This window comes from Miniopterus schreibersii (assembly GCF_964146895.1).
Source record: "Miniopterus schreibersii genome assembly, chromosome: 2".
In the NCBI taxonomy this organism is placed as follows: Eukaryota; Metazoa; Chordata; class Mammalia; order Chiroptera; family Miniopteridae; genus Miniopterus; species Miniopterus schreibersii.
The window spans coordinates 11,161,272-11,187,624 of record NC_138102.1 but is presented as its reverse complement, the minus strand read 5'-3'; the positions used below and the strand labels follow the sequence as shown (position 1 = coordinate 11,187,624).

General features: G+C 36.6%; 1 protein-coding gene across 1 annotated transcript in view; it reads left to right on the top strand.

The window, feature by feature from the left end:
* Positions 1 to 831: 831 nt before the first annotated feature.
* The window catches only part of MICU3 (mitochondrial calcium uptake family member 3), a 53,032-nt gene continuing 27,510 nt past the window's right edge, over positions 832 to 26,353 (top strand). Inside the window, exons 1-4 of the mRNA XM_081130731.1 lie at positions 832 to 1,263; positions 15,207 to 15,360; positions 17,976 to 18,007; positions 24,061 to 24,139. Of these exons, the coding sequence (XP_080986857.1) occupies positions 874 to 1,263; positions 15,207 to 15,360; positions 17,976 to 18,007; positions 24,061 to 24,139 (655 nt within the window). The 5' untranslated portion in view covers positions 832 to 873. The remainder of the gene's footprint in view (positions 1,264 to 15,206; positions 15,361 to 17,975; positions 18,008 to 24,060; positions 24,140 to 26,353) is intronic.

Genomic DNA, 26,353 nt, shown 5'->3' with positions numbered 1-26,353 from the left:
AGGGGCAGGGTGCAGACCGCTGAGGGTCTTTCTCTGGGAGTGGGAGGCAGTAAAAAAAACCCCAAACCCGGACCCTCGGTGCCCTAGTCACTCGGTCCCCGCAGCTCTGGGCCCCGGGAATCCAGTGCCAGGCCCCGCGTCTGTCCACTTTCTCCTCAGTAACACCGCCGGTGTCACCAGCCGGCGAGCGCGACAACAGACGACACAACACGCTCATCGGTGGTTTATTTTATATTTCAACCAACAGCGTCCCTCCAGAACGAAGGGTATTTTTCAAGACCGCTCTGATTTGTGAAATACTAACGGCAACTGAAAAACAGCATTAGCGCCCCCCCCCCCGCCCCCATCAAAAGTCCCGGAGCTTCCACCGCGCCGTCCGAACGCCCTTCGACTGCTCTGGCCACTTTTATGACTTGAGCCTAATGTTTGCACCTCGTTTCTGTTGGGACTCGGGCGCCACTGCAAGTTACTCACGGCCGCGCGTCAGAAGAGCAGGAGGCCGTCAGGGGAGGCGGGTTTCCCACAGGGGCGCCGCCGGGACGCGGGGCTCGCGCGGGCTGCGCCGCCCCGGCCGCGGCGCGGCGCGGGGCCGGCCTCGCGTCAGGTGTCGCCGGGGGCGCGCGCGGCTCTTCACCTCCGCGGAGCTGCGCGGCGAGCGCGGGACCCCGGGCGGCCGCCGGCTCCTCCTCCGGCTTCTCCCTGACGGAGACCGCGGGTCCCCGCGCCTGCCAGCGGCCCAGGGGGTCCCCCCGGGCCGCCCGTTCGCAGGGGTCGCTCTCGCAACGCAGCGAACTCCGCGCCCCGACTTCTCGCGAGGTTTCGCCCCCACCCCACCCCCCGCCCCCTCCGAGCTCCGGTGCGGCCGCTCCCGCTATGGCTGCGCTGCGGAGGCTCCTGTGGCCGCCGCCTCGGCTGCCGCCTCCGCCCGCCCCTCACCATCCCTTCCCGGGGCCGTGGGGGCGGCCCGTGGGGACAGCCCCGGGCGCTCCGGGCCGGCCCTTCCCCTGCCGGGAGGAGGAGGACGGCGCGGTGGCTGAGGCGGCGTGGCGGCGGCGGCGGCGCTGGGGGGAGCTGAGCATCGCGGCGGCGGCCGGCGGGGGGCTGGTGGGCCTCGTGTGCTACCAGCTGTACGGCGACCCCAGGCCCGACCCCGCGCGGGCGCCCGCCGCCGGGCGGCCCTCCGAGGGCGCGGACGCGGAGCCGGAGGAGCCGCCGCGCGGCCGGGGGCTGCTGCCCATCCCGGTCGCCGCTGCCAAGGAGACGGTAGGTGCGCGGGCGCGTGCGCGCGGGGCGCCCGCGGTGACGTCCGCGGGCCGGGCCGCCAGGTGTCCCACCTGCGTGCGGGAGGGACGGGTGGCCGCCGTGACCCGGGCGTGGGAGGCTGTGCGGCGTGAGCGCCGGAGCCCCGACAGGGACCGCCTGCGACCACCCGAGACCTAGGCCCGGCGGCCGGCGTGTGCACCCGGCGGCTGAGAGGGCGCAGAAGATGCTGTCACGGACGCCCCAGGACCTCCGAGGTGGCCGCAGCTACGGACAGCCCAGCCCGGGACGGAGCCGAGCGGGACGGGAGGGAGGAGTCCGGGCACGGCGGCAGGGAGCCGAGGGTCGCCAACGCGGGGGAAGGAGCGAGCGAGCCGGGGGGGCCGGGGCAGCGCGGGGCGAGGACCTGCTGGCCGCGCGGGACCGGCTGCCGAAGCTGCAGCCTCCGTGTTATAGGTCAGGAAGACGGTGTCACCAGGTTGGAAAAGGAAAAAAAAAAAAAAAAAGCTATTCAAAAAGAGTCAATGCCACCCACCCCACGCACCCCCAAAGGTAGAATCTCAAGTAGGGACATAAGGGAGAAGCTGGACGGACAGGACAGCAGAAGCGGGACACCGATGAGGCCACCTCCCAGAGAGGAGCTTCAGAGGAAAGTCTTCACGTGCCCTGGTGTACTTGATGTCAGGCCGAGATGAGCAAGGCAGGAGTTAGTACAGGGGCGCGGTGTTTTTGTTACATCAGTGTATTCAACAGTCGTGGAAATGGCCAGGAGCATCGCCTGGAGGGATTTTCCCTGCAAGACTAGGAGGGTGTCAAGGGGGTAGATGACAGTAATTTAGAAAAGAGGCAACTGTTCTGTTTTTAACTTTAATGAGATTTATATACCCTTTATTCTTTGCCCAGATACGCTGTAGGTGTCACTTCTTTTGGTGGAGGTTGTTGATGCATTTAGGTCACGGAATCTGCTTTATGGATCTTCTAGCAGCAAATCACAGATACCTAGCATAAAGTGCTTTTTACAATGAATACTTAAAATGCTAGCAAGTACCTTCAACCTTCACCCTCCAACCCCCATGCACATACATATACGTACATTAAACGTGTGTCCTGATCGACCAAGACAGATCTGGGAACAGAATAGGAATGTAGTATTTCCTTTTCTTCTTTTTTAAAGATTAATTTTACTTTTAAAATTGAGAGACAGTATCATGCAGTGTTTAAAAGACCACACTGACTCTGACTCCATCAAGTGATGGAGTTACTTAACCTTTACTTAACCTTTCAGAGCCTGTTTCCTCACCTGTAAAAGGTTGGTAGGGTCTTCCTCATACTGTTATGAGACCTAAATGAGATAATACATTTTTTAAAAGAATAGTATCCCTAGCATATAGTGAACATTCAGTTTAATTTTTTTGTTTTATTTATTTACTTATAGATCTGTTTATATGCTTATGTTATTATTGCTCATTGTTTATTAAAGTACCTGTACATTGTTTCAGAAGTGAAACAATGCTGAAGTCCTGTGTCTTACTCTTCCCAAGTCGCCAACTGTCCATTCTGATCATTATTGCTTTTTTATTTTACCTTTTTTCCCCTCTGAAAACTTTTATAATCTTCTCTTTATCGCCATTGTTTAAAACTTCACAACAATGAGCATTGGTGTGGACATTTTTTCATTTATTGTGCTAGGTACTTGAGGGCCCTTTCAATATGGAAATTCACATCTTAAAGTTCTGTATACTTCTCTTGTATTATTTCTTTGACAATTTTCTCTTCTCCATTTGCTTTTTCTTTTTCTGAAACCTCTGTTAGTCTGAAGTCACATCTTCTGACAGATCCTAATCTAGTTCTAATCTTCCTTGTATTCCCACTACTTAATCTTTTTGCTGGTGTAGTTCTGTGGGAGATTCATCTTTATCTCCATCTCCAGAGGTGACTTCATCCTCTAGCCTTTCTCTTGCCCAGTTTATCTCTGTTATCCTTATTTTTTAATCCAAAGAAGTACTCTGTGTTCCCTGGTGTTCATGTGTTACAGCATTCTACTTTGTTTTATGGCTACTACATGTCTCTCTTCACTATAAGGATATGAATTATAGTTTTGTTTTTAAGTTGTCTTCCACTCCATGCATTGTGTTGTCTCTTCCAGGCTCTTTTTTAAGTTTGATTTTCCATGCTTTCACTTTTCATTTTGGAGGTTTCTCCCACATATCTGTGGCTGTTGCCCATCTATATGAGACCACTCAGAGGCTCTTTGTACAGAAGCATGGCTTTTTATTAGGTGATCTGGGCTTTTCATTAGAGTGGCATCCAAATTCCAGTATTTCATAAATCTTTTTCTCTGGTGTCATTCAGCTTCTCTAAAGAATAGAAGAGGTTAGGAGGAGCAGTAACCTGGATGCAAGGCACATGTGTGTGAAAACGTATGTTGGGGGAGCATCCAATGATGTACTTGCATATTGTTATCTGGTCTTCTGTTTTCAGCCTCACAACTTTCTTTGCCATCACAGTTCCTTGTGTTCTGAAGGCCTTATCCCTTCTGGGGTCTGTACCCCAAATTAGCTTACTTCCATTTGGTACAGACTTAATTGTGCCTCTATTCCTCTGGTCAATTATTACTCTTCCATCTCTTCAAGTTTATAAAAAATTGATGAATTCTCTTGAATGTTTTGGTCTCCCCTCCACTTAGTTCTTGTATGTTTATACCTTTTTTTAAAAAAAACCCTTTATTGTGATTGTAATGTGGTTTTGGGAGGAAGAGGTTGAAAGAAACTCAAGATCAATCTGCCATTTTTCAGAAATATTTTAAACCTGTGTTGCCAGTTAATTTATTATGCTTATTTGATTTTCCTGAAGTGATAGAAATGATTCCTTTTGATGTTTAAAACTATAGCTAAGAACCCTTGATTTATAAAGCCTCTTTTAATTAAGCAGCATATTATATTGAACATAGCCTAGCACATAAATTACCCTCTGTGTGTTATGAGACTAATTTAACTGATGGCAATGTGCAGCAGTAACCTACAGACATGCAGTTCTTTTACCACAGCCTTGAAGATTTTTAAAGACATTGCCTCTGAACTTCCAGAAGGCCTTCCTGGACTCTATCATATACTCCCAGATGATGACTTTTTGCAATTATTTGTCAATTGTTTGTTTTCTCTGCTTGGCTTGGCCCTTTAAAGAAAGGCATTGTGTTGGTCTTGGCCACCTTTATATTATCATTGCCTGGTATGGGGCTTAGCCTTGATAGATATGCAATAAATATTTGTCAAATGAATAAGCTTATACTAAATATTTGCATGGGACATGCACATTCAAAAGGCACAGCCACATTCTATGAGAATTAGAATAGTTTAATATTCAGCTAATGTAGTTATTTATAGCATTAGAATTGGGATGACTTCAGTTAAGGTCAAAATTCCAGGCTTTGGGAAACCAAATCACGTGATACTGTATTTATTTTAATTGTGTAAGTTTGGCTTGCCAAAATTTTTTCAGTAAACATGGCCTTGAACTTTATTGATATTACAAAGATATGTTGGCAAGATTCTGTTTAGAACCTGACAGTTTTAGCCTTAAAGTATAATTTTTATTAGTGGAAAAAAATTTTGTTCTGTAGGTTTTTGTTTCAGATCCAGAATTAATCTACTAGATTGCTTAATTCACTTTAATTCAGTATTTTACTTATTATACAGAACACATGATCTATTTTATGATTTGTTCATCTTAAGAAGCTTTAAGCAACTTTAATTTAGTTTTACTCTCAAGTGAAAAAGAGAACAATATTTGTATTTCTTTTGTATATTTCTATAATAATTGCCAATAATCATTCATTTTTAATTTTCTTTATATCTTTCCAACATCTTTTCAAGGTGGCACATTTTTGACATGAGGTTATACTTCTTTCCAGAATATTGAAGAATTAGCCAGATGTGTAAATATAGAAAAGTCCTAATTTTTTATAGAATGAGGGTAGTAACATGGATGTGAAATTGAAGATAGGTTAATTCTGTGTAGAATAACATCATTGGATAGGAAGTGATCCCTTCTTTTGGTTTTCTGAATCATTCTGTGACAGATAAATCCACCAGATTCTACCTGTATCACTTCTAGTGGCCCTACCATGTTGTAAATTCATATATAACAATTTGAGTGTAGACCTTTTTTTCTAATTAAATCACAGAATAAAATTTGAGTGAATTTGGAAATAATATTCCTTTTTCTAGTTATACAAAACCAGGAGTTACAGAAATGCATGGACCTTTTGTCTGGGTTGCAATGAAAAATAGTTACAGTATTTTATGGATATCCTTTTATTCAGATTCACATAGGGAATCAGGAAATTAAACTGTCATGACCTTGAACTTAAAAAAAATTATCTGTAATTCTCTTCCAAGAATTAAAAATTGTCAAATAATACATATTAATCAGTTTGAATGAAGGTGTGTAACTGTTTTTTCTTGATCTATGTAATTTCCACAATAAATGTAAGTAAATAAAAACACTGAATTGTATTTTGAATTGGAATTCAGGTAATAGTATTGTGGTTTAATGTGATTTCATAGTTGATTCTCCCATTCTCACATATAATTCTGTTTATATAATTTTGGGCTAGGCTGTTTATGAGTAAAGTGTAGCTGTTCTCTTATTGATTGAATATATAATTTAATAATTTTTGGGAAATGGAGGCCATTTTCTACCTAACAATTAAAGAATACATTTGGGATTATTAAAACATTTACATTAACCCTAAATTTTTGAAGCTTCTTTGAGGGAGGTTTAATTCATGCCCCTTACAAATTCCTATTTAATGACCAAATGAATGAATTCTAAATCCAGAAATAAATTATAATATTCTTCTTACTAGAGTTCTTTAGATCTCTTGCCTTTACAAAATCATCTCAGCCATGCTTTACTAGGGAAATGGCAGGGAAGCAGTGAGAAGTTACTGATTGGAGAGAGATTGAGGAGGTAGGATCAACAGGATTGTGTGTTTTTCCCCTGTTTGTTTATGTTTTTAAATTGATCTTTACTGTTGAAAGTATTACAGATGTCCCCGTTTTCCCCCATTGGTCCCCTCCCCCCTGTACTCCTCCTCTAGGCCTTCACCACACTATTGTCTGTGTCCAGGGGTTATGAGTATATGCATATAAGTTCTTAGGTTAATCTCTCCCCACTCACCCACCCATCCCTGCCTTCCCTCTTAGATTTGTCAGTCTGTTCTATGCTTCTATGTCTCTGGATCTATTTTGTTCATTAGATTCCACATATGAGTAAGATCATGTGATAATTGTCTTTCTCTGACTGGCTTATTTCGCTTAGCGTAATACTCAGGTCCCACCATGCTGTCTGAAAGAGTAAGGGATCCTTCTTTTTTAAAGCTGCCTAGTATTCCACGGTGTAAATGTCTGAGAAGATGCTTGATATGATTTCAGTCTTCTTGAATTTGTAGAGACTTGTTTTGTTTCCTAACATGTGGTCTATCTTTGAGAATGTTCCATGTGCACATGAGGAGAATGCATATTCTGCAGCTTTGGGGTGAAATGTTCTGTAAATGTCAATTAAATCCATCTGATCTAGTGTGTCATTTAGAGTCACTGTTTCCTTGTTGATTTTTTTGTCTGGAAGATCTATCCAGTAAAGTCAGTGGGGTGTTAAAGTCCCCTACTATGACTGTATGGCTGTCGATCTCTCCTTTAAAGTCTCCCAGAAGTTGTTTATTTGTGTGTGTTGGTTTTTCCCCCCAGCCTTTGTGAGTCTTTTGTTCTGAGGTGGGTCTCTTGTAGACAGCATATATTTGGGTCTTATTTTCTTATCCATTCAGCTACCCTATGTCTTTTTTTTTTTTTTTTTTAAATATATCTTTATTGATTTCAGAGAGAGGGAGAGAGAGTGATAGAAACATCAATGATGAGAGAGTCATTGATCGACTGCCTCCTGCATACCGCTGACTGGGGATTGAGCCCACAACCTGGGTACATGCCCTCACCAGGAATCGAACCCTGATCTCCTGGATCCTAGGTCAGTGCTCAACCGCTGAGCCACACCCGGCTGGGCTACCCTATGTCTTTTGATTGGAGCATTTAATCCATTTATATTTAAGGTTATTTATAGGTCCATATCTATTGCCTTTTATTTCTTTATGCCTGTGTTTCTCATTCTATTTCATCTTCTTATTACAGCAGTCCCTTTAACATTTTTTGTAATGCTGGTTTGGTGGTGATAAGCTCCTTTAGCCTTTTTTTGCCTTTTCAGTGTCATAGGAGGAAGGATGGGAGGAAACAGACAGAACACATACTTATTGGCAAGTAGTTGAAGGAGTTCTTGCCTGATGGCTTTTATTTTCCCTGTGAACTAGAAGTGATGTCATCTTCTGAGAGCAAGATAACAGAAATTTGTGGAGTAACCATGATAGAGATTTGGGGAAGAGTGGAGCGCTGAAATAGCTATTTTTTTAAAAAGTAAACTAAAAAGAACATGAAATCTTTTAATTTGCTTCTGTTTTGTATTTTCAAAATTAAATATGAGTTTTGAAATGATAAAATGAATTTTTAGCTAGCTCGTGAAATATAGTTTTTCAATGAGTATTTTCACATGGCCAAACTTTTGCTTTTCTAATTCTTATGTTATCCCTCTTTTTGAGATATATAAACCTTAGTAATATGATCTGATTAGTACTTTTTACCTATAATATAATATTTAACTTACATTGGAAACACACCAGACTTACACTATAGATTTCATTCTTTTGTGTAAACTTGATAGGCAAGTTTAAACTGGAGCATATTAGTTCTCACTGAGCTTCTGTAATTGTTGTGCCAAACACTGAGAATTTGAGTAACTTTATTTTGTGTAGTGTAAACTCTCTTGTGCTGGAGAAAAATGTGTTTGAAAAAGTCAAACCAAGTTCTATTTAGGACATTATTTAGCATTAAAGAAAATGCCTAGTCACTTGTGTGCTAAATTGGATTTTCTAAATATATTATCTTTTTTACCGTCTTCTTTCTGTAATCCTTACTCCTTTATTCTCATGTGTTGATAGATCCTATAAGCTAAGTAAAATGTGGAACTTTAATGCTGTATCATTCAATTGACTAGAATAGTGAGCATTTGCTCATTAAAGAATTGTTTTTTTCCAAATTGGGAAAGTAGAATCCATGTTTTCTGTTTTTTTTCTCCATTCACTAAATTGCCTTTTAACCATTTTAATATTCAACTCCATCTCCAGAATTTAGACATAGGAATTATACATAAAAGAATTTTAAATAATTACATTTTTTCTGCTTTCTGATAAGGGTAATATCTATAAGTATTGACTAGGTGAAATATTTGGATTATCCCTTTCCCTGAAGGAATATAATGGATTATTCAAACTGCTTGCAACAATTCAAAGTGAATATTTTCTAACAGGCTTATATCATGTTGGAAAAATTCTCATAGGTTAGATCCACGTTAAACTAGCTCCAGCCTATTAGTTCTGTTCAAATAGGATCACCTAAACTTCTTCCAACCACTTTAAAGTTATTCTTACAAATCTAAAGATGGACTATGATTTATAATTCTCCATATACATACAAGCACATTCATTCATTATCCCCAGGAGACTGGAAAGGTTTTGAGATATTACTACCACAGGAGCAATGATAGAATCCTAAGGACAATAATAGGCAGCATTTGGACTAGGGTTTATGGTGAAAGATCAGTGTTACTCAAACTGTCACACAGCTTTGTTGTCACATGGCTTCCTCCAGACTGTTTCCTATTCCAAGTAAATGGATCACAGCAGGATTTTACGTCCTCATGGTAAAAAATACAGTTTAATAACCTTTCAGTACAGCACTGTTCAGATGTGCTAACACACATACCTGTCATGTTCACCTCTGCTCTGTCAGCCCTGGTGAGTACTAATTATCATAAAAGTAAGAGAAGAATTTTGATTTGAGTCTTTTACAACACAGACTTAGTCAAAGTCAAGACTTCCTATTTAGGGAGTAAGGTGAAAATCTATACTTCATACTTGGATCTAATATTCTAAATATTATTAGTAAAAGTACAAATACTGGGTGCTATTATGAACTAAATATCAAAAATGTTACACATGTATAGCACCAAATAATAAAATTTAGAACTTATCCTGAATTATTGTAGCAGTTGTTTTCTAATTTTTATAAACCTGTAGGGTGCAGGCCAGCTTCTCAAGGTTCTTGCCACTTGCTGGCAAAGTATAGGTGAGTAGCACTTCGTGTCTTTGGTCTTCTACTCACAACCCTTACCCAGCAGAATATGGAACATCGCTAAAGCTATAAATTGTGTTGAACATTGATCTTCAGTAGGATGCTGAAAATTAGAAGGATATGGAGAGTGAACCAGAGAAGGATTATGTAAATATCATGTAAGTAAGAGCAGAAGTGACTCAGGTAGTAGTGGTGTATTGAGTACAGGCAGATAAAGAAGTTCTAGAACCGTCTCTTCCATTTTTTGGTGGTATGTTTTATTCAGGAATTTTTCGTAAGTGGCATTCTTAAATGTATTGTATAATAAAAGTACCTGCAGTTATGCTTTCTTAATTGTAGGAGAGCAGAGTGGCTCCCTAGGGAGTTTAATACCTTTGGAAAAACAAGGTACTAGGGGACAGAAGGATCAAAAGTACCTAACCTAGAATAATTGGTGAAGGCACTGTGGTATACCTACTGATTCATTCACAGCACTACATCGTAGTCCAAAAGCAATTTGATCTTCATGTAAATGTTTAGCTTCTGCTTAGGAAAATATAGATCTTCCTTATGTCCTTCCTGTGATGTCCTCTCTCTACAATGATCTCCTTGCCCATATCTACTTATGACTGCCCTCTGCAACAGCTTTAAACTCAGGGATTAAACTGATTATGGAAATAACACAGTGAAATAGTGAAGCAGGGTTCAATAAAGAGCAATAGGCTTGGGGTCAGGAAAAATGAGTCAAAGTAATGACTTTGTCTTTCTTACCCATTTCCTATATTGCTGAGTCAGCACCTTTTAATTGGTCTTCCAGGAAGTCTCAAAAAAACACTTTAATTTACATTTCACTGGCCAAACCTTAGTCAGTTGGCCCAACTTAACTGCAACAAAGCCTGAGAAATGTAACCTTTATTCTTTGTGCTACTGTGACTAGCTAAAAATTAGAGTTCTCTTTCTAAGAAAAAACTAGAGAACAGGTAATAGGTTATCTATCAGTCTTTGTTAGGTTTACATTTATATTGTGCTGAGAAAATGGCTTTTAAATGAAATGAAAATGCTCATAAATATATTATGGAATGCCCATTTAATAAAATAAATGGTTTAGGTTTCTGGTTCTAGCAATACCATTTCTGGTTCTAGTATACAGTATAATCAGTCATAAAAATATTTTAAACATCCTTTTAAATACCCTACTATACTTATAATAAATTAAGGAAAGTTGCCTGGGGCAGAAATAAAGAGGAAACTAATAATAGAACACTGTGAGCTATAGCTTAATTGGGGGAGTGATGGGTCATTATTCTAGGGACTTGGATTTTAATGCGTATGTGGGGACGCGAGACAAGATCTTGGAAAGTTGGAACTGAGCTCTACTTTCCTAAAGCCAGAGCCCTCATCAAAAGAATGGGCTAGAAAATAATCATCCACCCCATAAAGTTGATTACAAGGAAATCTGAAGATGCCTGCCTGGGCTCTAAGTAGAAAAAAGGACTGTCTTGAGAATGTGTAATTGTTACCCAAGCAAAGAAAAGCTGATTTTGATCACAAAATGAAATACAGAACTTCTTTGGAAGGAAATTCCCTGAACACTGACCATATGTAAATTTTACAAATAAGATCTACAAAAGGATAAGTTCATAGTCCAAAAATATAAAACATAAAGTTCTATGAAAAAGAGTGAGTTAATTGATTAGATTCCTAACAGCTTAATAATAGGATAACTTGGTTGAGTCTATAAATTAAATATATTCAGACGAGATCAGGCGCGTTCAGGGTGGTATGGCCGTAGACTAAATTAAGTATATTCAAAAAGATTAAATACATAATGAAAAAATAGGTAGGTTATAGTCAAGAATCAAACAGAACTTCTAGAAATGTAAAATGTGGTAATTGGAGGTTGGAAAGGTTAGGAAGGATATAAGATGTAACTGAAGAGGCAGTTAGTAATCTGGAAGGTAATTTTGAGGAAACTACAGAAAATATAAGAAATAGCAACTATTAAGGAGAGTTTATAGGACATGGAAAATAGACGGAGATGGTCTAAATTTTATCTATTACGGGTTACAGACTAGAATAGTAGAGAGAATGAGAGAGGCACAGTATTCTAAGAGATAATGGCTGAAGAGTTCTCAAAAGGAACAAAGACATTGGGAAGTATAAACAGTCCTGAGCAAGATAAATAAAAATACATCTGTATTTAGTCAGATTATAGTGAAACTGTAAAATAAAGACAGGGCAAATTTCCATGAAGGGATAGCTGTTGGCATGATTGAAGACTAATCTGTGGCAATGGATAGAAGCCAGAGAGCAGTAGACTAGATCTTCAAAATGCTGAGAGAAAATAACTGCCAACATAGATTTCCACACCTAGGTAAATTATCATTTAAGAATGAGGACAAAATAAATTTATTTTCATAAGACTGAGAGAGTTTACCAGTCTCAGATCATCATTAAAAGAACTATGAAAGAGTGAATGTCAGGAAGAAATGAACATAAAAACAAGGGTGAAATTCAAGAAGCAATAATGAATGAAGAAATTGATAAAAATGGAGTAATTTTTGAACAGTGACTACATATTACAATATTATTATTACTTTGAAAGGAGTTAAACTAAGGTGGTTCTCAAATGTTGAACAACAATAATATACAAGACAATAGGGCTTGATTAGAGTTAAAATACTGTGAGGGAAACAAAAAATTTGTTGCCTACTTCATGATATAATAATCTGAGTAGATTAGAGTTTTAAATGTGATAAGTGAAACTTTAAGATATTTAGAAGAATATATATGAAAATAAAATTTTGAACCTAAGGGGGAGGATTTTCAATACAAGACCAAAGTACAATCTAGTATGATAAATACTGCTACATTTTACTTCATTAAAACAGAAATATCTAATAAAATATAAAGAAGTCTTGGGATGGAAGAACATACATTACATAGCACTTGCAAGGGATAAGTATCCAGAATATATCATGATGATCTTCAAATCAATAAGAAAAAAGACATGATAAAAAAATGGACAAAAGGTCTAAACAGGCAATTCAAGAGAAATATATCCAAAAAGCCAATAAACACATGAAAAGATGTTCCGCATCACTAATTATAGGGAAATACTATGATAACCAGGGTAAAGCACCGTTTCTTACTAATTAGATTGGTAAAATTAAAAATATTGACAATAATGTTGGTGATATGGAACAACAAAAATTCTTATACTCTGGTGGTAGGGGTACAAATCTTTGGTGAATAGATTTGACATTATGTGTTAAATTGAAAGTTCACATGCCTTGTAACTCCGAAATTCTATGTAGGGATATACCCTTGAGAAACTGAACTGTGTGTGCGAGGACACACGTTTAACAATTCTTTTACATGTCCCTGATACCTCCATTTCTCATCCCACAAAAGCTGTTCCAAAGTGTTGTGTTCCACTGTACCTGCAGCATATTCCATCTTGCCCTATCTCAAGCAAATGACCTCCATTTTGGACTTGATAGTAAATTTATAATATGTAAAACCTAGATTAGATCATCAAAGAAGTAATTATAGATTAAAATAAGAGAGGAGGTTCATAGGGCACTGTGAGTGGAGCGGCCATAGGGCACTGTGTAGTGAGAAGCACCAGCAAAAGTATCGAGAAGGAACTGCCAGAGGAGTAGGACGACAGTCAGGAAAGTGTGGCCTTGGAAACTGAGAAAAATTATTTCAAGGAAAAGAGTTATCAGCGGTGTCAGATACTGTAAGATGAAAACTGAAACTTGACCTTTGGACTTATAAACAATGAGGCCATCGATGACCTTCACAAGCAGTGTTAGTGGAGTGGTGGAGGGGAGAATCTGCCGAGGGAGAGGAAATCAGAGACCGGAGATGTGGGCAGCTCTCGCCAGTAGCCTTGCTGCAAAGAGCAGGAGAGAAATGGTGTGTGAACAACCCGGTCACGTTAGCTACTACATAGAATTGTTTCAAGTTACCTCTTTCAGGTATTATCAGCTTGTGGACACTTTAACATCATAAATGGTCACTCTTTTTTGTCTATTTTACAGCTGCTTTTTTCTATTTGATCTCAGCCAGGAAAATGGTCTTCAGCTATGTGTATTTCCATATAGATACATTTACTAAGCATCAAAACATTTCATCTAGAGTACTTTGGGATTTTCCCACACTGGGAATTTGATGTTTAACCTTTCGACCACCCAACAAGCAAAAAAAATGTTACTCCTTTTATCTTCTTAGAAGCTTTTAAATAAGCCTGAAGCCATTTGAGAAAGCAAGCGTAATACTTCCATGAACATCGTTTTAGCTAGAATAAAAGTAGATGTGAATAGAGTCTCATGTACATCTCATAAGATTTTTGCCCAGAAAATATAAAATAAAAATCCAAATTTTAAAGATATGTCCTTTTTAATGTTTTATAAAATGTTGGTACAGTTTCCAGTATCAGGGCATAAAATTCTAAACTTTCTACATGTAATCAAGTAAACTTCCTAATCATTCTTTATTTTTAAAAATTAATATTGATTTAATTTAATATAAAAAAAATGTGTGGGGTTTTTTTAAAAGACAGTAATAAAGATAAGTAAACAATTTTGGTTAATACAAATGGTTTTTATTTTTCCTTTTTCCATTCTTCATTTTCATATCTCTGTTTCTTGGCTGCTAAGAGGTAATGCATTATACAGTGTTTAGATAATTGATATAATTGTTTCAAGTTACCTCTTTCAGGTATTATCAGCTTGTAGGCATCAGTTTCTCTAATTGTCAAGTAGTGAATCCTTTATCTGGCATTTAATCTTGCCTGCTTGGGAAAACCAGACCTTACCACAGAGTAAATTTTCAAATTGCTGACCTGAAGTAACATGACACTGTGCCTGGGCAGTGAACCTTTGCTTTCTGTTGTTCTTAGGAGGGGTAATGATGCACTCTGTTGCCGGAAGGCCCTAGTTTTACTACCTTAAGAAGTAACATCTAAGTACAAGTTACAAAGGTCTGAGTTTGGAAATTCCAGAGAATATAATTGCATTGACACATATTTTTATTTCCTTTGGCAAGATGAGATAATTTAAAAATGTAAATTTTATCACTTCTACCACTTAAGCCACCGATCTTATGTCAGCATGACTTAGAGAATCCACAAAGTACCTGAAAATGATAATTTCTTTGGCAACCATCAGCTTGTTCTCTGTTTTTATGAGTCTATTTTTGTTTTGTTTTGTTTGTTCATTTTTTTAGATTATACATATAAGTGAAATTATGCAGTATTTGTCTTTCTCTGACTTACTTCACTTACATAGTACCCTCTAGGTCGGTCCATATTGTCACAAATGGCAGGATTTCATTGTTTTTTATTGCTGAATAATATTTCATTACATATCTATATATACATATGTGCCATGAGATGAAAAAGGTTGAAAAATTGCTGCTCTAGAGAAACTACTAGCTCAGAAATTTAATGTTCTCTAAGACTGAAACTGAAGATATAAATCACAGCTCCTTCAAAGTTACAGTTTAAAATCTTCAGGTCCTTAATAATACTCATTGTAGGATCTTTGGAGTATTAATTCATTGTACTCATGTGGATAATTTGTGTATAAAATGATTAAGTTCTTTAGAAGACTATTTTCAAATTTTCATTTACTCTGTTCATTTTTAACACAATTATATGCATTTATATTCTGAAAGGGAATGTTATTTTACATAGTCAAAATTTATTTGCTTTCTTAACTTTAGGTTGCTATGGGTAGAACAGACATTGAAGACTTAGACCTCTATGCTACATCTCGGGAAAGGAGATTTCGTTTGTTTGCTTCTATAGAATGTGAAGGGCAGTTATTCATGACTCCATATGACTTTATTTTGGCTGTTACAACAGATGAACCCAAACGTAAGTATATATTTTATAGTTCTTATAAACTCCTATTGGTATATCTTCTCTTTTCAGAAACTTTCAGCTGTTCCCTCTTTCTCAGTACATTAAATTTAAACACCACCTTACTCTTGATATTTTTTATAATGTAAAACTTATGTTCTGCCTAGTCAATTCCTATATCCAGCCTAAACAGAGTAATTCAGAGGACTGGCTTTGAAGTTAGGCGTAGGCAAGAATTCTGCCTATATCTCTTATATTTGTCGTGGCTCCTGCAGTGTAAATATAGGCTAATTGTTTTCACCTTTCCTCATGTTAGAGCAATGGTTCACAAACTTTTTGGCAATATATACGTTTTTGCAAGTCTCTTTAATGTCTGACTTAATAGAAGACAGTTGGATTCTCATATCTGCTCTTGTATTTGATTGTTGCTTTAAATGTTGCTTTAAATGTTGTTTTTCATGAAGTATGTGAGCAAAATCTGCCTCACAGATTTAAAAGTAGGAAAAGTATATTGAAATTAGACAGACTTTTGTTTAAACCTTGGCATTTATTTAGTAGCTTTGAGAACTTGGTTAAGTTATTTAATATTTTGTTTCCTCACTTATGAAAATAAAAAGAATAACAGCCTCATGAGTTTTTTTGAGGATTGAATATATCAGTTGTGTTTACTGTAGTACCTGACACACAATAATTACCTAATAAAAGTTGGCAGCTATCCTCCTCCTCGTTATTATTACTTAAATTCATAACCATAATTTAAAAAATCTTTAATATAATTTTATGGTGACATCAACAGGGAAAAAAGTATTCTGTGTAAACATGTGCTTAATGATTATAGCAGAAATAAATGTTATTGAGATATACATCTGATTGTTGATTGTAACTTTGTGTTTGAAATTGATAAAATTTCTTATTTTACCTACTTAAATAGAACCTAAAAGGTGAATTTCCCTTCTAGAACTAAAATAAGTAATTTTTTATTCTCATAGCTTAAAATATTATTCTAATTTTTATTTTATAAGATGTATTATTAAAAATTTTTAGATATACATAAAAATATTAAAAATAAAATGAACATCAACCTGTAGCTTTAAGAAATAAAATATATCCAATAGAATTGAAGTCCCTCTTCACCCAAGTTATATATATATGCAGTAACTTCACATTAAATAGTTTAGAAAATCAGAAAATCCTTTGAAGAACAATCTTAATGGCTCTTTAGTCTTTATAAGAAAGAGCTAACAGTATTGAACATGGTGACATATCCGGGAGAATGAATATGTCTCTTGTGAATAATTTACCCTGGAGATCTCCTAAACCCTACAGAACTCAAGAGTGTGTCTAACTGCCTCTTTTGATGAATAGCTTCTGAACATTCATCAGAGCATGTGTATTCACTTTTGTGCCATTTATTTTTCTTATTGCTATATTTCAAAAGCAACAGAATAATAAATATTATTTACATTGTTCATTATGAAAAGGAGGATGTCTTTAAAAGTGAATGTATATAGATCATTATTAAGGTTAAATGCTGAATTCTGCTTTATAGACCTATGACTTTAATCACTTGATTACATGTCTGTATAAACTATCTTGGGTAAAGAAAGGGTGTTGTTGCTACATGGAGAAGAAACCTATCTGCGTAGAAATCAGTATGTTAAATTTTAAAACATACTCCCTTTTGATCTTAAGATGACATATTACTTAAGAAAGAAAAAGTTATAGAGCAAAGAAATGTCTGCCTTATAGTCTTGAATTTGATATGTTGTTTACATTAACTATGGTTAATTATACAGAAATAACCACATTGCCATGTAGGAATATTATTGGTTGTCATTACTATAATATAGCTAAAATACTTAATATTTGCCAGTTCCTAATTCAGCTTTATGATGGGACTGCATCCCATATAAACCTGCAGATAATTCTTGGGCAATCATTAGATACTCGGTGTTCAAATCTGAGCAAAGGAAACAGCAATATGGCTCACATTTATTCCAGTATTGTAAGGTTTGTGATTTTCAAGATCTTCAGAAATGTGAAGAGGAACCAACGGGAAAGTGCTCGCTGGTGCTTTATTTGGCTGTGACAGTCTTAGGGGAGAAGGTAGGAGAGCAGGATGAGACTCTGTCTCACATTATTTGCCCTCTCATTCATCAATTTCTCTTTGGCCCCATCCTCCCATTCACCCTGCAGAGACCTGACCCTTGAATTGTAATCAGAGATACTAACGCAGCAGAGATCATTGGTAACACCTGAAAATTATAGTTCCTCTATGTTAATATTTTATATTCTAGTATAACTATTTAATAAATATCATTATCTGTGTTTTTAAGACCATAGGATGTTTAACATGAAGTAAATTAACTTTATAAATCCAGAAATCCCCGAAGTAAGATGATGATTATGGAAAATGTGTTTCCTATTGCACTTACATTATATATTATAAATAGTTTATAGTACATGGAATAAATACATACCATAAATAAAATATCTTGGATCCAAATCTTGAGTAACTTTGCCTTTTAGATATAAAAGCTTGGTGGTGTGAGTTATGGTTATTGATAGTTACTGAATTTGGATATATATGACATTAAGTATTATCTAATTATTATGTTTGTTTATTATAGTTGCTAAAACATGGAAGTCACTCTCCAAACCGGTAAGTTAAAGTGCGCGCTCTCTCTCTCTCACTCTCTCTCTGACACACACACACACACACACACAGTGTGGTATATATATTTTCTGGAAATTAAATTACAATCAAGAACCATTTGAAGATGTGGATCAGTGGTAACTCTCATGTGTGAATGTAAATTGGTATACCCACTTTGGAAAGAGTTTGGCAGTATCTATTAAAATTAAAGATCTACATATCGTATACCTAGCAGTCCTACTCCCAGGCTTAAGTTCTAGAACAGTGCATGCATATACCTAATAAGTTACCCCTTCCCTCTGGTAACTACCATACTGTTATGTGTGTCTGTGAGTTTCAGTTTTATATCCCACATATGAGTGAAATCAACTGACTTATTTCTCTTAGCATAATATTTTCAAGGTCCATCCATGTTGTTGCAAATAGCAGTATTTCATCCTTTCTTATGGCTGATTAGTATTCCATTACATATATGTACCACATCTTCTTTATCCAATCACCTATTGAAGGACACTTGGGTTGTCTCCATGTGTTGGCCACCATAAATAATGCTGCAGTGAACATAGGGCTGCATATATCTGCGAATAAATGTTTTCAAATTTTTCAGGTAGACACCCAGAAGAGGGATTGCTGGGTCCTGTGGTAACTCTATTCTTAATTTTTTGAGGAACTACCTGACTGTTGTCTGTTGTAGTTGTACCAGTCTACATTCCCACCCGCAGTGAATGAAGGTTCCTCTTTTCTCTACAACCTCTCCAACACTTGTTATTTCTTGTCTTGTTGATAATAGCCATTCTAACAGGTGTGAGGTGGTCTCTCATTGTAGTTTTGATTTGCATTTCCCTAATAGCTAGTGAAGTTGAGCATTTTTTCATATATACGTTGGCCATTTGTATGTCTTGGGAGAAGCATCTGTTCAGGTCCTCTGCCCATTTTTTAATTGAATTGTTTGTTATTTTGTTGTTGAGTTGTATGAGTTCTTTATGTATTTGGATATTAACCCCTTGTCAGAGCTGTTTCCAAATATCTTCTCGCATTCAGCTTGTTGCCCTTTGGTTTTTTTTGGCAGTTTCTTTTGTTATGCAGAAGCTTTTTAGTTTGATATAGTCCCATTCATTTATTTTAGTCTTTACTTCCCTTGCCATTGTGGTCAAATTCATAAAAATCTTCTCTAAGACCAAAGTCCATAAGTTAATACCTATATTTTCTTCTTTGTAATTTATTGTTTCAGGTCTTATATTTAGGTCTTTGGTCCATTTTTAGTTAATTTTTGTTGTATATGGGGACATACAGCAGTCTAGTTTTATTCTTTTGTATGTGGCTTTCCAGTTTCCCCAGCACCATTTATTGAAGAGGCTTTCTTTTCTCCATTGTATGTTTTTGGCTTCTTCGTTGAAAATTATTTGCCCATATATATGTGGGTTTATTTCTGGGCTCTGAATTCTATTCCATTGGCCTGTGCATCTGTTTTTCTGCCAACAACATGCTGTTTTGATTACCACCACTTCGTAGTATAATTTGAAGTCAGGGAGTGTTATACCTCTAGCTTCATTCTTTTTTCTGAGGACTGCTTTGGCTGTTCGGGGTCTTTTGTGGTTCCATGAAATCTGATGCTTTTTTGTTCTGTTTCTTTAAAAATGCCATTGGGATTTTGATGGGGTTTACATTAAATCTGTATATTGCTTTGTGTAATATGGACATTTTAGTTAGGTTGATTCTTAGAATCCGTGAACAGGAAGTCTTTCCATTTCCTCGTATCTCTCTCATCCTCTTTTAATCATGCTTTGTAGTTTTTTGTAAATAGGCCTTTCACACCCTTTTTAAGTTTATTCCTAGGTATTTTATTCTTTTTGTTGCAATTGCAAAAGGAATTTTTTTTTCATATTATGTTTATGGATGATTTGTTTGGAAGAGTAAGGGGCCCCAAATTTTCAAAACAATTCTGAAAAATTGGGATGAGAACAGTTGGGCCTATCTCATGTTAAGATTAATAATAGAGGTATAATGATTAATGTGGTATTGTTATTATTACAATAATTTTTTTAAAAAGTAGATCAACATAACAGACTATAGAGTCCAGGCATGTATGGGAACATCTATAAATCACTGGAGAAGGGATTGACGTTTAGGTATTGGAACAATAGTCTTTCTTACATTGGGGCAAATTTCAGGTGGATTAAGGTCTTATTTTTGACAAACAAAAATTCTGATATATTGGAAGCAAAATGAGAGGCCCCGGAGGGTTTATTAGACAAGACAGGTAAAGCAAAACTCAGAGGAAGTTATTGGCAAATTTTAGTATGTTAAATATCAAGAACTGTGACATACCAAAAGATAGTGTCAACAGTGTTGAAAGATGTATGACAAATGGGAGAATATGCTTGAAACATTCTAATGGTAAAGTTTAAGTGTCTTGTAGGCATATAGAACTACTATAAATCAATATAGAAAAGATATATACGTAAAGGAGCTCAATGTCACAGTAATCAGGGATGTGCATATTAAACCAGATGTGATACTATTTCACAACCATCAGATTGTCAGCTTCCAGAAATCTAACAATACCAATAATTAGCATGGATAAGAAGAGAAGGACCAGGTGAGAATGTAAATTGGTATATTCACTTTTGAGGGAAATTTGACAGTATCTAATAAAGTTGAAAATGTACATGAAAAATTCTACTTCTAGGTATGTATACTAGAGAAACATTTGCGTGTTTATACCAGGAGTCCTGTACGTATTTCCTGCAGCATTGATTGTAATAGCAGAAAAAAATTGGAAACAATATAAATGTAGAGAAATGAATAGAACTGTGAAATAGGCATATCAGGACAAATACAGTAATACAGAGCTAAAATGAATAAATACATTAGAGCTATGTATGTCAACATGAATAGACTGAGCAAACATAAGGTTAAATAAAACAGCCAGTTCAGAATAATATAGACCAGCCGTTCTTAAAATGCAGAGACCTTTTTAGGGATCCATAAGGTCAAAACGATTTTCATAAAACACTGAGAAGGTACTTGTTTTAGTTCTCTCATCCTGTCACGCGGCCGCCTGGTGCGTGATGGCGCCATCACTCTGACAGCTAATAGAATATGTACTTGTGTATTTTTGTTTTAAAACTTTATTGTTTCTATTTCCACATGCATTAAATATTTATAGATATATCCCACATGAATAATATCTCTTTTGGGTCCATAATAATTTTTAGGAGTATAAAGAGTTCTGTTTCTGAACTGCTACTATAGACAACTGCTATGTAGCTATTAAAATGAAAATGAAGAATGTTTGGCAGGAAAATATGCCCATATATTAAATGCAAAGAGTAAGTTACTAAACAATATATAGAAAATGACTTAATTATTACCACAACAATAACAAAATACTATATAAATACGCCTTTAAAAGGCAACTATAATTCTAGGTAACTGAATTCAATCCAGCAAGTATTTATTTGCTACCTGTTTGCAATGCTGCAATATAATTCTGACACTAACCACCCAGAGTTATCATCAGACTCCACAGGTTTAAGGACCCAGCCCCCAACAAGACTGCCTTCATTTCAGGAGCCAGCTGCAAGTTCAAGGGTCCCCAAACCACCCATACTTCTGACAGACTGGCTGCAAATCCAGGCAGTTCCCACAGCTGACCTCAAGTTTAATAATTTGCTAGACTGACTCATAGAACTCAAGAACCTTCTACACTTAAAACTATAGTTTATAATTATTATAAGGGACACAAATAAGGACCAGCCAAATGATAACATACATAGGGCAAGGTATAGGAGGACCACAAACACAGAGCTGCTCTGCCTTCTCCCCATGGAATCAGGTGTGTCACTCTTATGGCACATCAGCCTATTCACAAACCTGAAAGTTCCACTGAGCTTGGTGTCAAGAGTTTTTATTGGGGGTTTCATTGCACAAGTACGATTGATTGGATCATTGGCCACATGATTGAACTCAATCTCTAGTCCCTCTTCTCTCCCCTCCCCAGAGTTTTATCTAGCTGAAAGCCCCAACACTCTAATCACATGGTGGTTCTTTCTGGTGACCAGCCCCCTTCCTGAGCCCTCTCTCCTTAGCCTAAACTCAGATGTGATCGATGATATAGAGTCTCTTCCCAGGAACCTGGGACAAAGGCTAATCAACTTCTTTATTATACAACACTACTACATATGAGAGACTAAGATAGGTACTGGAGTGGGGAGAGAGATTCCCAGCTTGAATGGAAATACCGAGTTTAATAAAATTTAACTGTCCTTAAAGTTAACAAAAGATGAAGATGACTGTGTCAGTTGGATGATCTAGATCAGAGGAAACTAAATTATTACTGAAGTAAGCTGCTTAGAGTCAGTCAGGATCTGGCCAGCCACTTACTAGTTGTGTGACCTCAGGTGAGTTACTTATGTTTTTTAAGACTCAGTAAAGTATACAAATGAGGATTGTCTTTTAGAATTAAATGAGATTTTGTAATAGCCCATCGCCAGCCACATTGAGGGCACTCAATGAAAGGTAGTTTTTTTGGTCTTAAACACTGGCTAAGTTTAAGCTGAATACATGGAAACAGTGAAAATAAAAGAGAAGTTTATATAATTGAGATGGTAAAAATTAAATATATAAAACGCATTCAAAGTGTTTTTTAGTTTCTTGCTCTAACAAAAATATTTGAGTTTAGTGTTGTTTAAACAGTAAGTATCCCAGCTTCTCATCATCATTCATACCTGAATTTTTATGTCTCTGCCATTGCTACCCATTACCTGGTGGCATCTGTTACGTGCAGTGCAGAGATAACACTGTGAAGGAAATGAAAGCCAGGATTCACAGATGGGCTTCAAGGAGTCCATAAATCCCCTAAAAATACCTCTCTTGTCCTTGGCACCCAGGGAGTCCCTATTTGCATGCAAACTCCACTTTGTAATGAAAAAGACAATTTATAAACGTCATAGAACATTTTTAGGTACAACTACATCAGAAACGGTTCATCTAAAGTGTTTCTAAACTTGAATGTATGTAAGTCACCTGGACATCTTGTTAAAAATACAGATTCTGGTTCAGGAGGTCTGGGATGGGAACTGAGAGTCTGCCTTTCTAACAACCTCCCAGGTAATGATGCTGGGGCTATTGGGTAACCAGACTTTGAGTAGCAAGAATCAGGTCTGGAAATAGAAGTGGTTTCTAGTGTTTTCTTCAGTGTGTTACTCAGCAGACTATTTTTAAATTTCAAATTATTTAAGTTATCTCACCAAATCCTCTAATAATTTTTCTTCACATTTAACCGAACCATAATTTTCACTTATTTTCAGCACAGTACATACAATAAATTCAAAATTGTTTTAGTATCTAAAGAGTAATTCAGATGTTTAAATTTTCCAAAATAGCCCCCCCAGCTGTGATAGTTTGATTAAAAAACAACCATCACAGACTATCATAATTGAAACCTGTGTTCTTCAATGAATATTTAAGTTAAAATTAGAAAAAAAATTGAAAGTGTACACAATAACTTAATGTCCTTGTCCTCCCACTTCATCTAATGTCATAATTCTTTGTGTCACTATGAAAATATTCTTCATTCCTTCCTGGTATAATCCTTTGTCTATTTACTTCTACCATAAAGCCCCCTAAATCCAAAAGGACTACAGAGAACAGTATGTGAAGCCAGGGGATTATCTCTGACCTTAATTAGGAAGTCAACCTTTTCCAGTGACTTCCATGAAATTGTCCTTTTCTAACTGGCTCCACTACTTAAACTCACTGTTTTATCTTAATTTGATTATCATGTATATGTTATTCTAATTATTAAATTTATTTGAAATTTTTAGTAGCTCTAATTGAGCTACCAGTTGTAACATCTTTATCATTTATTTTATGTTTGGACTATGGAAAATATTGGATTTTGTGGTTGAATGAACTATGGGTAGAGAATAGGATAAATACAGCTGTGTCTCAGGTCTTCTAAGTGAAGAATTTTTTTACATAGGCATTTAAATACTTTTTATCTTATTTATAATTAATTTACCTATTAATCAGCATTATGATACCTTATGTCATAGGAATTAAATCAGATGCTCTCAGAAACACCACCAGTTTGGAAAGGATCATCAAAGCTATTTCGAAATCTTAAAGAAAGAGGTAAGTTAACTTTAGTACTTAGGCATTTTAATATTGACACAATATCACTTATACTGTTTATATATACAGACTTCCTCATACTTAAAATAATTTTACAGCTATGTGTGTGTATGTGCGTATAGAGAAAAAACTGTTGAGAAAAACACAAAAATATAAATAATAGTTGTTTCTAGGTTGTGGAATTAAAGGTGGTTTTTATTTTACTTTTTATATAATTTATATCATCTGAATTTTTTACAACAAAATTAACTATTACAGGTTAAAAAAACATTTTAAACATATTGAGAAGTGTAGGCTATATTTATCCACAGAGAGCATTTTTTAAAAATACTGATCTCTGTCTGTTTTACTTCCAGGGAATTATAGATTTTCCTAAATTTAATCAGTTTGAAAAAGTTATTGGATTTGTCATTGACCACCCAATTTGAACATGTCTTTTAAAACAACATTTACTGCAAAATTCACTTATTTCAACCTACTCTATTATCAGTATCTGTGTGTCTCATTTAACTCACTAATTCATACATACAGTCAAATTATATAGCTTTTACTGCAATTTTCTTTTGCAGTGTAATTTTTGTACACATTTATGCAAAAACTAATAAAATCTTTAAGATTAATTTAATCTTAAAAAGGAATGTTTCTTTGAAATGTAATTTTTATATTCTCAAGTATAAGAATATGTGAAATAAAAATATTAAAGAAATTATATAAAGCTACCTTTTTCTTTTTCATCAATTTTAACCAGTACTGGTTTGAAAATGTATTTACTGTAGCATGAAGACAAATAGTTTAAAGTAGTTATAATCCATATATTTTATCTAAGTAAAATTAGAAATTAAAATTGCTTCCACCTGGTTCTTACGGAATCTGAAAGGAGGAGACACTTTTTATCTCTTATTTTAGGCTTTTCATAACATAGGGTTTTTAAATCTTTGCAAAATCTGGGCCAGGGTATCTTTAAAACTCTTAGAATTTTCTTCCTGGAAGTTGTCTTAAATATTGCCATTCAACTCTTGGGGTGGGATGGTAAGATCAGGATATATACTCCCCCAAATCATTTTGGCTGGCAGTCAGTAGAGGGGACTGTGGAGACAGAGCACCCACTCCCCCATCTCCTCCTTCCCCTGCATTGGTGCTTCCTTCTCCTTTGTTGTCTTCCTTTTGAGGGATCCCTGTGGAATCTAGGTATTGTATCTTTATACACATTGACCATTCCACAATCTTTCTCCCGTAACAGTCATGGCAGTCAACCAGAACTATGTCTATAGGTCACAATATTCTAGTATAAACAAAAGAGGGGAATGCTTTCAGGGCTCCTGCTCTTTCCCTTCATGTCTCCTGACAGACTGCCTGACAGACTCCTCTTCTCTTTGTTCTGTCACAAAGAGGTAGCCTCAGAGGACACCAGATAAAATGGAGGTTTAAAGTTCACAATCTGATTGTGTAAGGATTTTTTATACCCTTTCACCAAACATCAGGACTATCTGATATCTGGGTAAGTGTTATTGGCTTACTCCAGATTTTAATTTTCTCAGGATCCACTTGGAAAGTCAGTAAATGCATTAATTCTAGTTTTGAGTATTATAGTCCAAAAGCAAGAATTTGAGTAACAGGATGTATATTTTTATTTACGCCGAAATAACTCCTTTTAAAGTTTGTAATTCTGGGATTACAGAGAACTCAGGCTGCAGTATACAAAAAGTATAAGCCATGTAATTAAAATAAAAATTTCTTAGATTACATTTAATAGAAGCATTAAGTTGATCAATGATGATGATAATTTGATGGCAGAAAAAGGATAACTATAGAGTTTTGCTTTTTTGGATGCAATTCAGAAATCAAAATTCTAAGCAAGAATGTCTAAATGTTTTATTCAACTGTTACTAACACTTTAAAATGTTAACCATTTCCAAACTTTTTATGTTTGATTCATACACTGAAAACTAGCCATAAGTTTAAAAGTTATAGCTATAAGTAAACATTATAATTTTGATTTTTATTGCCAATATATCTGGAAGCATTAATGGGAATTTTATATGGGTTTCTACAGACATACGAAACAATGAAAGTAAAATTAATTTTGTTGCTTTTTTTGCTATGATTTTATAATAACAGTTTAGTCTCATTTAAAACAATACTTAGAATCTTCTTTAAAACTGTAAATTCTTTATTAATATTACTTATTTCTATTACATTTTACTTGATAAATAT